General features: G+C 40.6%; 1 protein-coding gene across 2 annotated transcripts in view; it reads right to left on the reverse strand.

Annotated features, from left to right (window-relative positions):
• The window catches only part of Sox6 (SRY-box transcription factor 6), a 485,425-nt gene that overhangs the window by 80,156 nt on the left and 389,267 nt on the right, over window positions 1–16,002 (reverse strand). For both annotated transcript variants that reach the window (XM_008853528.2, XM_008853529.2), the window contains one exon: window positions 4,520–4,669. In XM_008853528.2, coding sequence (XP_008851750.1) covers window positions 4,520–4,669 — 150 coding nt within the window. The remainder of the gene's footprint in view (window positions 1–4,519; window positions 4,670–16,002) is intronic.

Here is a 16,002-nt window from a genome sequence, read left to right on the forward strand (position 1 = left end):
GAGGGGAGGGAGTGGGCATGGATTTGATCAAAATACCTTATATGCATTTATGAAATTTGCAATAAAGTTTTTGTAAAAATTTTTTTAAAAAAAGAATATACAACAGGTGTAAAAAAGTTACTAATAAATCTCTCAATTCTCCAAAAAAAAAAAAAAAAAGATTGGCATTCTTCATCAGAAATGCTGCTGCTCAGCTTCCGCGAGGCCCAGAGAGCCTGCTGTCAGTGGTGTTACTGAGAACACACAGAGGCGCTCCGTAGTGGAGCAGTCTCTCCCTTGGCTAATATCACAGAGGCGTCATTCCTCTCCAGAGAATGTGCCAATGGAGCTCCACCGATGGAGATGCAGAGAAAAGCGCTGGAGGAGAGGAGGGGAAGGGCACACACAGAGGCAACCACTGTCCTGGCATTTTCACATGCATTTGTCCACCTAACTGCCGCCGGGAGGATGGACGGTGTTATTCTAAGCTTACAAGTGCGGAGATGGAAGTTAAAATAATAAAAATCACCTCACCAAGGTCATATGAGGAGGAAAGAATTTGAATCTAAGTTATCAAACTCCAAATCTTAGCCCTACACCAATTTCTCCCAAAATAGTCAGAAAATGATAAAGCCATTTATTCCCCAGGGTAGTGGTGCACTAACTTCTTGCTGCTGTTTTGGTCTGGTTTGTTTGGAAGGAAACAAGCAGGCGGTCCCACCTCTGCCACAACACACTTCCATCCACATTTATACCAGGCATGCTCTGGAGAAACAAGTTTATATTCAGTATGGATGTATTAAACCGCAACTTGCTTCTTTTTGCCCTCAAAAGAATATTAGAGTAGTTACTTCTTTTACTCATATCTGAATTCATATGCTATTGTGAGTGTAAGAGCAACTCATAAGCTCTTTGGTTAGTGTTTGTCTTTTTTTTTTTTTTAATTTGGGATTGGTCGAACTAAAATGTCTGAGTTTAGAGCTTTTATCAAACTTGAGAAATGTTCATCCACTGTTTTTTCAAATACAAATTTCTTTCCTTTCCTCCTCATATACGGGCTCCAGTTCTATGTGTTCGAGCATTTGACGCAGCCTCCCGGTCTGGACCAGTCTTTCCTCCATGTTTCACTTCAGGTCATTCTGTTCCGTGTCTACCTCTTCACTGTCATGTCCTGCTGTCCCCCGTGTGCCACTCATCTAATGCGTCACGTGTCCAAGTACTTAGGCTTCCACGCCTTGCCTTGTCATGTCCACGACTTCCTTGATTTTATGGAACATAGAGTTTATAACATCTTTTTCAGAGTTAAATGTGCTCTGATTTATTATTTCTATTTATAATTAATAATTAGCACCTAGACGTTCTCCATCATCAGCCATGAAGAAGAAACAGGAATCAGGTTTACTTTCTCACTTTAAGAAACTCAACCTCAGGACACAGGACTCCTGTTTTATATGATGATCTTTAGACCTCTATAATAGGAGTCCCGGACAGTGATCCCTGTCTAGAAGGAGTTCTCTCAGGAAATTGTAGTGTTCAGAGTTTAGGGATGCTGATGGAGGTAGAAGTTGGGAAGCAGGGTACCGAAGAGAAACTAAGGAGAAAATGCAGAGGAGCTGTAGATTTCCCTGAGTTTATTTAGTCGCACACTATCAACGGTGCCTGTAGGAAAGCTACCTGTCGCCAGGGGAAAGGTCAGAAGGTAACAAGCAAAACAACCACATGGTTCACAAAGGACTGAGAATGGCTTCCACTCCCATTACCACAGTGCAGAGATCCCTTGACATACAAGGTATCAAACAGAGCTCCCAGAGGATACTGCCTCACAGTGGGACCAATACCCTAAGATTCATGGCTGTTCTGAACCTGCTTAATAAATAAAAAAAAGTATATCCAGAAAGGATCAAATAGTTCTGTGTCTCAGAGTGAATCTTACAGATTATTTAAAGAGACACATAAACTCTAGCATCCAACAAAGCAAAATCCACATGTGTAGCCTCTATTCAATAACTACTAGGCTCACACAGAAGATGAACATGTGAATAAGGAGAAAAATCAACAAATTTCAAACAAACTTCAAAATGACACAGAGGGAAGAGTTAGCAGGTAAGACAGTAAAAGGCAGTTTTACAGGAAACCGGGAGCTAGTTAAATTTATTCTCTACTAGAAAACTATAAAGCCAGAAAAAACAGACAACCATGCCAGTGCTCTAGAACACATAATCTGAAGAAACATGTATGTTTGATATGTAAGAATAGCAACGGTCTGTCTGTAACATCTTTTGATAGGGCTATTTTTATGGCCCACCCCATCTCAGTTCTCTGTCTGTCAGAAGATAGGCCATGACGAACAATAGCGGCTACACCAGGCTGGAAAAGGCATTCCGCCTATTTGGAGCTGGTGGGTGATAGTCATGGCCCGGTGAGTCTACATCTTTTTCAGTATGGAAGTATGTGACCAAATACTTCCATTCCAGCCACTAAAGTTACCCCATCCCCTCACTACCACCACAAGCATCATTACCCCCGCCAATATTTATGGCATACTTATTACATGCAGGCAGTCATAGTACCTCATGTAAGACTGTAATAGTTGACTCCCAGCTTAGGGAGACGTCTAAGGCTGAAGGAAATCAAGGGACTTGCCCGAGGTGACACAGCTAGTAAAAGCGATAGAACAAGCATCTGAATACAAAAATCTGACTTGGATGTTGAGTTAAGCTGTATAAAAATCCTGGGGGAAGAAGTCATGTGGAACCACTGTGTCTGTCTTTGTTACCCTCGGCAACTTCGCCCTGTGTCATACCTGAATTTAAGATAGTGGTCATGATCGATGAGGGAAAGCAATGACTGTCCTGAGACCCATGGTGGCAATTCCTCCAGTGAGCAAACACATTATTTTCACATTCTTCACTAAGGAACATTCAAGTTAAAATACTTGCTTTATGTCTATATTTTTGTTCAGATCACAATAAACGATCTAAGAAGTGTAAGAAATGTGTCCTTTGTTACTACCATAAAATACAGTCACATCAAATTATATAGAGAGAACTGCCGAAGAATTTGCATGTGGTCAAGTGAGTAATAAAATTCAGTTGGCCCACAAAGATGGAATGGTAAAAGCAGACATAAACTTGAATTTAACCAGGGAACATTTTACTCATCCAGTACAGGCTTGGTTTGGTACAGTTCCAACTGGCCAACTTAAATTACAAAATGACTTTTTCATGTTAAAATATTTAATACTCAAACAGCTCAAGTCACTGGCATTTCATATCCTCCTACCCTAACAACTGTGAGCAAACCGGGCCTAGGGTTGAGCTGTGCTGCTCTGATTCTTATTCACAAAAGGCTTTGGGAACATGAAATAATCGGCTTCCCCAAGTCTCTATTTCCTGTTTTATGTAAAATACAGTTTGTCATAGCTCAAGATTTCTAACAATTAAGCATAATTTTCACCTATTTCTCTGGAAAATCTAAAAGAATGAGTGGTGTTAACATTAAATTAGTATCTGGGGGTGAAGCATACTCAGGCAGACTGCCTTGATTATCTAAACAGTTTTGGTCTTTGATACATTTTTTTTATCAGACTTTCTGAAATCTCAACACCACTACCTGCAAATTTCACAAAAGAAAACAGTTTCAGTGACTAGCTAGCATCTGATACTGAGTTTGGTTGTTTTCCATTCCTTTCTATGTGAAGATTCAGTAACTGCAAAAAATTCCCAAACATAGTACTTGTGTCGCACTACAGCCACACATCTGCACCTAGCATACCTCACCAAGTACACAGTTATATACAACTGTTTCTCAAGTCTTTACACATTTACTAATTCAATATAGGAAGCAAGCACATCCTTAAAAACCAACTCACACCACATCTAAGTACCAGTGTGGCACAGGTTTGAAGCACCTCATCACTTCCTTTTATCACCAAGTACTTCTCGGGATGCCCAGTTTGAAGACATTGAAAATGAGTGAACACAGGCATTTATCAGTGCTCCACCTATAACCTGGGAAAAGCCTGTTTTATCCTATCATAATTACAACATCAAAACCATGATCAGCCAGTGGCACCCCATTCCTCAGCACCTCCGTTTAGAACACATTCTGAAGAGTAGACCTTCAACAAACCATATAAAGTCCAGCATTAGATTCTTCTAGCTCCCTTTTAAACTAAGAATTCTCAGTTCTCCTTAAGGAATGGGGAGGGAAGTGTCACAAGCCCATGACAAAGGCTGCAGGAAAGCCATGGCCATTCCTGCCAGTAAACAGTAAACAGTAAAAGCCAGAAACCCTGGGGGGATGTTTGAGGAGTGAGTTTGTGGAGTCAGGTAAGGATCTCACAATATAGCACTATTGTTACCAAAAGGGAAGCACCTGTTTCTCAATGATCCATCATGAAATTTACCATAAAGAGGAGCATTTGGGGTTCCTTTATGTTGATACACTTCAAGCTATTTAGTCCCAGCATAGCCTGGTTCACTACGTTTCTTGTGAAGCTATTTTCCAAACTGTTTCCACAATCCTGTGAAGCAAGTACCTTAACTTGAGTTACAGGGCTGGTCCCTCTCTTTTCATTTTTTATCCCAGTAGGTGAGACTGCCCCTGCTGTGTTTGGTGGCTGTGGAGTTGATGGCATCTTTGCTCCAGGTGACACCTGCATGCTGGCCAGCTGAGCGGCGTAGAGCTGCTGCAAAACAGAGACGGCAAACATTGATCTCTTTAAACGCAGCTGAAATGGAGTTTTAAAAAAACTTACCGTATTGTTAGACAGCTATGTCTCTGACAGCCCTGCAATTTCTTTTTCACTTTTTTGAACAGGAAAATAAGAAAACCTAAGCAATACAGAAAGGAAGCACCGGAATGAGAGACATGGCTCTGCGCCTGTTCTCTCTAGCAATAGCACTATGGCCTGGGAAAAGGCTCCTGCAGCTCTCCAGAGCTCAGCTCCTTCAATTGTACGAAAAAGAATTTAACTAGTCTCTAGGATTTCTTCTAGATCCTAAAACCACTGTAAAAGGGTCTTCAAATGTCCGTTCATGGACTAGGAATCTAGCCAGAACGTCCCTGCAGAGCCTTATTCTTGTTTGACATTCACCATTCTTCTCTGGGAACTTCGCTCCTTCCGGAAGCTCAGTGCTGCCCTGACCCAGAGCCCAGTGACGGCCACACCTGTCTCAGGGTCTCCTTTCTAGGTACCATACACTGTAACCTCCAACAGAACATGGCCACTTTGTAGCAATGGGGACAAAAAGTCAAGCTCCTGCTGCCTGGCCCTAGAGCTGAGTGCTGTATCACCGGCACTGCCACAGTCTCCCCTAGTCCTCCCTTGACTTGGGGCCCAGTTTATCCTCCCTGTAGTCACATTGCTGTCAGGGTGGTTTCTGAAGTATTTGTTCCAGTTCTCTTTGGCAGACTAATGATCTTGCTCATCCTGTCTGGTCACCCTTACAAATGTTTCTCTTCCTGAGAAACAGAAAACAGACAGACCCATGCTATAAATCTTAAAATGATCCATTTTAAATATATTAATTCAACTGACTGATATCCCAAGATTGAAAATATGTAGGCCAATCTCATTTTTATATAATTTTAACTTTTATCAAAGTTATGTTATACATAGTTTCACAATTCCATATGACTTTAAGGTTTTTAAATAAAAAGGAAACAATGACAGCAATGGCCAACTTGCATAAAGTAAAATCTCTATAGACAGGTGGTGGCCCTGACCTCTGTCCCCTTCCTCCCACCCTCTCTCCCTATTCTGTGGAGAACATCCTTTTTAGCTTAGTAACTGCTCTGATAGATACTTTTTGCCGCACACGCACATACTTGTGTGCTGTTATACCTCATCCTCAGATCCCACACAAGATCAAAGTTCGTGCACTTAATCACTGCCACACATGACTTCATGCTTCCCTTTCCAACTGATTAATGTTAATACCATACATATCTAATTACATTTTGCTAATTCATTTAAAAAAATTTTTTATTTTATGTGTATGAGTGTTTTACTTGCATGAATTTAAGTGTAAATACCCGTGGAGGCCACAAAAGGGTGTCAGATCCCCTGGAAGTGGAATTATGGATGGTTGTTAGCTGCCATGTGGGTGCTGGGAACTGAACCCAGATCTTCTGCAAGAGCAGCCAGTATCCCTAACTGCCGAGCTGTCTCTCCAGCCCCCACACTGCTTCATTCTACTTAGGCACTAGAAACAACTGAGGTGTGAAAAGGACTCTATTTCTTTTTAGCTCTCTTTTTCATTTTTGTGGTGCAGGGGATTGAATTTAGGGCCTCGGGCATGCTAGGCAAGTACTCTACCACTGAGCTACAGCCCCAGAGTTCTTTCTATTATTTTGAGACATGCTATCACTAAGTCATCCATGTTGGGCATGAAGTCACTCTATAATCCAGGAAGACCTTGAACTTGTGATCCTCCTGCTTCAGTTTCCCAAGAAGCTGGGATTACAGGAATTAGATTTGGCATTAATTTTCTCCCTTTGTTTTATTTTGTTAGATTTAATATTTTTATTATTTTCTACTTATTTGTTTTTATTCTTTTATTTTTTGTAACTATCACTACATAATACCCAAATTCTCTTTAAAAAAAAAGAAAGAAAGAAAGAAAACTCAATCCAATATAATTGAATATATTGGAAAATTTTTTAAATTAAATTTCTTATTTTGGGGGAATTTCACACGTAAGTATTCTCTCTATATATCATTCTTACTTCTTCTTCTGCCTCTTCCAATTCTCCATCTTCCTCCCACTCCTTCTCAATCCCTCAATATCCTGGACCTCTTTTTGCTGTTGTTGTTGTTGATTGTTTTTTGACAGGGTCTCCCTAGTCACAGCCACCTGGAAGTCATGATATGAACCAGGGTAGCCTTGATCTCACAGAGATCCACCTGCCTCTGCCTCCCAAGGACTGGGATTAAGGGTGCGTGCCACCATGCCCTATGTCCTGGACCTCTTCTTTAATTATTACACACACACACACGCACACACACATACACTTGCACACACTTGCACACACGCACACACACTTGCACACATGTGCACACACACGCCCTACTAAGTGTACATTAGATAATATCTGTATCTATTCCTCCCAGCCTTGGAGACAACTTTTAGAATTCTTTATGTTCTTGCTCCGGTCTGAGCTAGTTTGTTTATTAGGCCTGCTGCTGACCTGTGGCACACAGAACTCTTTGCCTCTCCTGGACTCTCCTCTGTTTTCTGCCTGTCATGGTTTCCTGCCTCTCAGTGAACTGCCACTTTGACGATGGTAGATCCCCCCTAGGAAATACTTAAGAAAGGTGCCTGTGAGGTTAATTTTTTAGGAACGAAGGTTGATGGGAAAATATCTTAAAATTCCATTGATAAAGAAGTCTAAGCTAAAAATGACTTCCAGAATTGCCAGGACAGCGATCTGCTGTGTATTCCTACTGATAAGGGAGTCGTTCTGACTTCAGATCCTAACGGGCTCCGTTTCCACCGACAACGCTGGCGTCTTCCCTTTATACCAAGTGCTGAGATTTCAGCGTGAGGTCCGCCCATCTGCTGATTTTTATACTAAGTGTTCCGGACCCTCAGCATTTCCGTGTGCGAAGCTGTGTGCTCCAATTCTAGAAAACGGCCTGGAGTTTTTCGTGTATAACTTTCTTGTGTATAAATTTCTCTCGCATCAACTCCTACTAAACAATGTTGGACATCCTCTCTGCCCTTCTCTTATTTCTTCCTCCTACCTGCCAGTCCCCAACATTTTGTTGCTCTCTATGACAGATATTTTTTATCAACTTTACCTTTCAAGACTTACAAATGTTCACGTTTTCACTATCCTAATTTTAAGGAGACTGTTTTGTTCCCCGATTGCTTTCCTTTTTAAAGCATCTTGATCACTATTCTGTTGAATAATAATAATGAGAGGTCTGGGACTTGTTTCTGTTTTCTGTTCTCTGAGCTGCTGTCTCTCTCTTAAGCTCTTTGAGCTCCTTCCTATTAGAGGCTATTCTAAAGTGGTTGTTCTGGTGATGGATGATTGACATATGAGTGACATCACCCAAAGCTGACTACACGTTGGAGGAGACTTACTGGATGATAAGCTTCAGTATGAAGTAACAATGTAGAAAATGGTTTTTTTCTTGGGGAATCCCAATGTCAACACTCAGATATTATTGCTCTTACACTGGACCTTACTCTTAGAGGGATATCTTCAAATGCTTGCCTTGGTTGCAAGATACTCTTGTATGCTATTGGGTGAGCCATAGCTATGCCCGATGTCCCGATCAAAAACCTCTGAAGGGGAACTTCTCAAGAGATCAAACTTTTAGTCTTTTGCCAGGTTGCATGTTGGTCATGGTTGGTGAGAGGAAGGGCTGGCACTTACAGGGTTACATGAGGTTAGGAAGGGATTGTCTTTACAGATTTCAACTAGCCATCTTGTCTACCATTCCAGCTCCTACCTCTGCCTTCAATGATGATGCCCAATGGTACACCACTTTTGATTACATTTATAACTCATCCACCCATTTCTAATATTCCCAAAACTTTTCTTGGTCTCTCTTTCGCCTTTACTTGAAGGTTTATACTTCTAATCCTTCACTGTCACTGTGTTAGGATTTGTGCAAAGCTGCCAATGAATACGAATGTGTTAACTTACTGTGGTTAACCCAAAGTCAGATACTCCAACCTTAACACTATTTGATGCTTGAAAACGTCACTCAAATATTTTCTTTTCCTCTTATAATCAAGATTAAGCCATTACCTTGATAGTCTAATTTCTATCATAATAAATAGAAAGCTTCCTAGTTCATCAGCTACAGAGAAAATAGCTCAAACTTTGCCATATTAGTAGGGGAGAAAAAACAGGTGGTTTGTATATAATTTCCAACATAACTATCATTCAGATGGACAAATAAAAAAAATTACAGTAATCAAAAACAGACCTTTCAGCACATGTAATTAAATGAAAGCTTAATAAAGAATAATTTGCGAGAGCCAGATGTGCCTATGTCATGATTGTTGCTTTCTTTGGAACAATTTTTATAATATAACAAGCCTCTAAAGAAATTAAAGTTCCTTAATTCTGTACCCAATGACTCAGTGGCAAGAAAAACTCACAAGTAGGAGTCAACTGCTGTAATTAGGCAAAAGAATGGCTGTGGTTTTGTTTCATTTTTACTTAAATGTATCTTTTTTCCTTTGAAATTCAGCCAGATTGGGGGTGTAGCTCAGTGGGTAGAGTGCTCGCCCAACATGCACATAGTCCTGGGTTTGATTTCCAGCACCACATAAGCCAAGTGTGGTGGCACATGCCTATAATCTCAGCACTTGGGATGTGGGGGCAGAAGGATCAGAAATTCAAGGTCATCCTCACTTATATTTCAAGTTAAGGTCAGCAGGGCTACAGGAGACCCTGCCTCAAGAAAACAGAAAACAAAGGAGGTGGGGGACGTGAAACTTTCATGGAACTTCTGCTTGGGTGAAGTCGCCAGAAGAAAGTTTGATAGTGAATGAATTGGACAGAGGTAGTTATGAGTGGAAAACATGTTGGCTATATTGTTGTTGGAGTTATGAATGATATATTCTACTATTGAGCATAAAAGAGTCATTATATTTCCAAGATTCGAGCCCTTAGAAGTCATTTATGCTTCATTTTACCTGGATAATTCGGAAAATCAAAAGAAAGTTCATCTTATTTTACTCAACCCTGGATGTTTTAGAGAACTTCGACTAACGAAAAACGCACAAAAAAATCTGTGGAAACAAATCCATATTTTAAACATGGGACTCAATTCAATGACCTTTCAAACTGATTGAACAATGGAGTTGATTTTCAGAAACAGAATAATGTTAATTGCTTTCCCAAAAGCCCAATGATCATTTCATGCTCATGTCCAGTGGGTTCTGCATAAAAGTGCCTAGACTTGGCAAACTCAGACTGCTCAGAACTAGTTCTTGGGAGTTGTGATTCCTGCTACATTGGAGGCAGGAAGGGCAGCTAATGAGTAAAATGGACAGTCAGATATAGTATAAGACTTAGTAAAATGAGCCTTGAGGTAAAAATCATACCATGGAATAGAAAAGAAAGAGGACAGCCATGAAAATTAGGATAGCCCCTTCTATCTATGGAAGCATATTCATCTAGCTATAATCGCCAGCTTCAAGCTGTAGGTATTAGATTTGACTTAGATAATAGGAATGCCATTCATCCAACAGGCATCGTTTACAAAACAAATTCATAGCTCAACTAAGCCACCATCAGCTGAATGTGGTCTCCTTGCAAGGTTCTGTGTTAGGAGACGAGCAGTCAAAGACATACACAAAGCACACAGTCCAGGAGGCAGGAAATGTAGACCCCAATCCTTACATGCAGTTTTCTGGTGGCGCCCATCACTTTTAATCTTGTGTTTAGTTATGCACATGTATCTTACTATTCTGGAAAGACTTAAGCTTATTGAGGACATAAGCAGTCTCATTTTTTGTTGAGCACCTACCACTAACAATGGCACCATGTGAGTAACAGATACTAGAGGAATGGGCTCTGCACCAACATGCTACGTGTACCACTCACAGTCGGACAGTGTCTGTGAATGAGACAGAAGTGACAAGTGACTGTATTTATTATATGTAATGAGTACTTTTATGATGTTCAGTTCAATCCCAGTGAAGTTATATTGTTCCCCAAGGGTAGTTGGAGGGGGAGGGAGAGGGATGAATAGAAACAAAGTCTAACAGCACAAAATCTGAAGGTGTCATGACACAAGCCGTAGCTTTATAAACTAGTCTAAAATTTAAGTAAAATTAAAATTAAAATCAGATTGTTTCATAAAAATAGACCTTTTCAAGTGATTTGATAACCGTTTACTAGAACTCAGTAACTGCTAACTTCACTAACTTGGTAAATTTTTCTGATGAAGATTGTAGTTTGAGCAGTAACTAAATAATAATGCCAGTAATTGCTCCTCAATATAGTTACAAAGAAATCTAATGCTTTTCTGATATTGCATCTTTTTTGAAAGAATATAAAAACAATAGCTATTCTAATGACATAGCTTGTGTTTGCTAGAAAAATTTCTTTGCAGTAAAGGTTTAGGAAGGAAAAAGGTTAAACTCTGATTAACTATTACATGAGATTTATAAAAATTCCATCCCACACAGGAATCTCAGACCACAGTTCAACAGTGTAGTGATAATAATGAATATTCATTCCTAACCACAGTTGAGGTTTTAGAAATCAACAATATAGTAAAGTGTACAACAGGCTTAGCAAAAGTCCTATAAATATTTAAATTTGGTGAAGACTGTTTTGTAAATACAGACTTTTCCATTTCAATTTTATAAAATGCTCAGTGATTGCTTGGAATATTGAACTGTTTCTTTATCCAAAATATATACAAAAGATATGCCATACTTGAACATAAAACTGTGTCTCCTTGAATTTTTCAAAATTATAAAGTTACATTTTATAGAGTATTAAGAAATATTTTCCTTTCGCTTTATTGTTAAAAGCATTCCATCTCTACAAGTAGAGGTTTAAACAAAATGATTAGCATTAGAACTCAGTTGAACAGAATAACGACTCCCACGGAGCTGAGGGGCCTTGAGGTGACATCTTCATTCTACTCCTGAGCTGGGGTGTCTACAGAGGAAGTCATTCCTGAAATTATTCTATATGGAGATAGAGGAAGTTTCTAGCTCTTACTCCAATACTACCAGAATGTCACTTAAAGTAGAAATTCTTACATGATAAATCTTTGCACCTCTAAACACATTCCCAGCATTGATTAATTTTTTCATTGACAAGTCTTTATTCAATATGTATTAAGTAAACCTTTTACTACACACTGGAAGTACCCCAACAAGCGTCTCAGAGATCACACCTGATCAATGGTGTGGAGAAACCAGCACTAGATAAATATCCTGGCAGTGCTTGTGAGAATATGGTTAGAAGCTGCCAAGAAAGATGTAAAGAATTTCAAGAAACCCTCTAACAGAATGACTTGATGTCTGATGGATCAGCACAGCTTCTCTAAAGTGGTATTTCATGTAAGTAAAAATTCATCCAGGTGTAAAGATTTAGAAAACATTCTAGAACAGAGATCATCTAGTATCGTGGCTCTGAGTCAGAAAAGAAAGGTAAGGCACACTCCATTTGCAACAACAAAATACTATGAGCAGAATGGTGAAAAAACCAAAGACATTTATTTCCCACAGTTCTGGAGGCTGAGATAGTCCAGGCCGGCGCACCAGAAGATTCCATATCTGGTAAGGCAAGGGCCTGTTACTCAAATGGATATTCTCACTCTGGCCTTACGTGGAAGAAATGAGGGCTCTTTTGTGAGGGCTTCATTCATAGAGCCTAATCACCTCCAAATAATTACTTTCTAATATCATCACCTTGAATTAAGGCTTTCAGCATATGACTTTTGGTGAGAACATGAATATACAGACCATAGCCAGACTATATTCATAATTCTAGAATGTATCCCCAAAAGACAGGTATTTAGAAAGAACAATGAACTAACCAGGAAGCATTTCATCTTTTTCAGGCTTTAAATCTCACAGGCCTTCAAATTACACATCTCTAATGATGCTCCTCAGAATTCTGTATACTGAGACCCTTAATAAGGTCTTTCTGACATCTGTATCCTAGTGAAACTTCCGTAACCAAGTCTGTTTGGATTCAACACAAAGTGTTGGTTTCTACCAATCCAACTCACAGCAAAACGCCTTAGAGTCTTCCAGGATACACCCTGTGTCAGAGAGCCACACTAAGCCACCGCTGTGTTTGGAACAGAAGTATGCTGTGTCCCAAAAGCCCAAAGTGATGTGAAATCACATTAGTGGAATCATGGTGTATCAACATTTATCATAATGTGAAGTATTTATTTTTATACTTTCTATAATCAAAGCATGTAAGAGCTCCAGTAAAGTATGAGGCCTCTTTCCTTCACAGCCACAAGATTTTTATATAATTACCTTTCCAGTTATCTAGGGATCACCCCCATCATTCATAAACTAATTCAACAAATATATACCAAATACTCAACTTGGGTACTATGCTGGGTATGTGGCTCTATTATACTATTTAATCTTCATGATAGTCGTAAGATAGGAATTGTTTCAACATCAGTTTCACCTTTAAATCCATGTTCTTTCTCATTTTAAAATAAAATTTTAAGCAGACTATACAGGGCATCACAGTGAAACCTATTTCCTGTTCCTAGCCACCAGATGAGGACCATTGTCCAAGGAAAACAGAGATTCCAAAGGGGCTGCTGTTCTGAGTTCTCAAACAGCAGACTGCGTTCCCAGGTGTCATACAACTCCTCCTTCAGGAATGGGCATCCTAATCCTCAGAGGATGAAAGGAAAAGTTGATGGTGCCATCAGCCATCACAACCAATCTTTGAGGCTTAGTACAGGATACCTAGAGCATCCTGGTTTACTAGACTGATGGAGTACAGAATAATGCAGAGTGTGGGTGTGAACAGGAGGGTTCAACAGACAGAGGCTTTATGGGGTCCTAGTATGTTCCAGCAAGTTGAAAAAAACCAACAGCAAAAGTCCCATCACAGATTTGCACACTCTTTGGACTGGATCTCCTGTGCATTGTCATTTCAACTTGCAAGGGCATGAAGTAGCCTGTTTACACATGACCCAAGGAGAAAAACAAACTCTCCTTCAAATGCAAATTGCCTATAGGTGAATAATAAGGAAAGCAAGAGACGGTGATACACTCCTCCAGAAAACCAGATTCCACAGGCACTACTGAAAGATGTCACCTCTTACTTTTGGATTCATTCCTATTTGCAACTGTGCCGTATAACACCTGGGAGCCCAGGCCCAGTGCGGCTCCAAGGTTTACCAACCCAATCTTGGCAATGTCACACAGCACTCGAGGGCAACAGAAGTTGGAGGTAACAGGTAGGGGAGGGGGATCATCCTGCGACTTGTTGTTATGCAGCTGACTGATGCTGCCTACTCCAGGCCCCAATAGTAGACCAGTTCTCCAGGGTACTCTCGGTTTCTTTAGCCTTTCACAACGATGCTGATGGCCATTCATTCCTCTGCTTACCCAGCAAGGCATGCTCTAAAGTTGGACAAGCTCAGCTGTGAGGAGGTAGAAAGAGAGACAGGCATAATTAAGAAGCCTGATTCAGTGCTTGTTTAGCACAGAGAAGAAAGTGTGTCAGTAACAAGCCCTTACAGCCTGAAGGAGAGGCGAGGAGAGAGCTTAAAAATAATTATTTGAAAGGTTTACAAATACTTTTACTTCTCATAAACCTTCAATGTCAACAGAGTGATCCAGGAAATACAGCTGTGGTTTTATGGAAGGACAGACCTGAAGTCCGCGTTTTCAACACAGAAGGTACTTGTTTAGTCCCTTAGTATTTGAAGCCTGTCTGGAGGGTAGAAGGTGAGGGAAGGAACAGAGGCAGCGAACCGCCTCCCAACCCTGCACACTGGGTTTGCGTCCAAGCCAGCCTTGCCGTCCTGCCTACTTTTCTCCCGCGTTCCTTCCCTTCTTATTAACTCCGCATGTCACAGCTCTACTTATCTCTGAACCTCAACACAACCCCCTTCTCTACTAAATCTTACCTGACCATACCTCTTCTGCATCCCCCAACCACCACCGCAGCCTTAGATACTTTATGGGATTGCCTTCGCTTTCCCCACGTCTGTCTTCCACAAAATTCTGAGCCCATTGAGAAGAGAACAACTGGGTCATCTTTCGTTTTACTTCCTGGTACCCGGGCAATGCCGGCATTGAACAGCAGGCCCTGTTGATGCTGTTGCCGCATCTTCTTGGAATTGTGGTCGTTCCTGCCCACATCCTTTTCTCTGTTTCAATTCCCTTCCTAAAAGGAACCACAGACAGAGGTCACTTTCTTCTGTCTGCCTTCCTGCAGCTCTGGGCAAAGAGCTTCACTGTGCAATCAACAGGTTCTTTCGCAAAGAACCACCGGAAACACAGTGTTAGCAGAATGACTGTGAACTCCATCTCGTCATCTGTCTCTGTACAGATGAAGAACTCTCAAGTCTGAAAGAAAAGTGATTTACATAAAAACCTTATCCGAAGCAGTCTAGCTGATAAAATCTAGAACCCAGGTTTCCGGCTTTCCCTCCCGTAGGCCTGTGTACTCCTGCTTCTTTGTGTTCTGTCCCAGGGCACTGACTGCACATAGAATCTGTACGTTTGATCAGAGATGTTCCAGAATGACCGGATTAATGAGGTAAAGTTATCCTAAAAGTACCTGAAAAGTAATCTGTGGGCACCAGAAATAGATTTGTTTTAGAGAATTTTACTTTAATATTTGTTTTTAAATGTACATATTTAAAAGTGCCACCACAGTAATTAGGTTAAGGTAATTATAATCATGTTAAGGTGTTTTCAGATTTTTTAAAATTGAAGGTTATGCAAATATAAAAGGGTAAAAAAAAAATATCTCGGAAAACAGATAATTTGCAAGTGGTCTTTCCCTAATAGCCCGAAGAAAAATGGTTCATGCTCTGACTGGGAGCCACTGAGAACCAGGACCTGTTTAATTCATTTCTTGTAGCCGGCTAAAGAATGTCAAGTAAAGGAGAACGAATCCAAAGAAGAGTTTCCCTGGCTGGAGGCCCTCCTGGCCAGTTTCCCAAACATTCCGTAGCTTGGTCCTCTTAGCTCTGTGTGCTAATGGGGTAGGAAATATATTAAGTGTGGAGGAAAGGAAAGGCCACAAGAAAAAGGGAGTACAAGAGAGGCGCGGATGAAGGTCCCACACTTACACTATGACACCTTTCTAAAAGTCAGAATCCTGCTGGGTGTGGTGGTGCACATCTTTAATCTCAGCACTCGGGAGGCAGAGGCAGCAGGCAGATCTCTGTGAGTTCAAGGCCACCCTGGTCTACATAGTGAGTTCCAGGCCAGCTCAGGCTACAGGGAGAAGCTGTCTCAAAAAGACCAAAAAGAAGAAGAAGAAGAAGAAGAAGAAGAAGAAGAAGAAGAAGAAGAAGAAGAAGAAGAAGAA

The sequence above is a fragment of the Nannospalax galili genome, unplaced genomic scaffold, assembly GCF_000622305.1.
Source record: "Nannospalax galili isolate Female #2095 unplaced genomic scaffold, S.galili_v1.0 scaffold44, whole genome shotgun sequence".
Lineage (NCBI taxonomy): Eukaryota > Metazoa > Chordata > Mammalia > Rodentia > Spalacidae > Nannospalax > Nannospalax galili.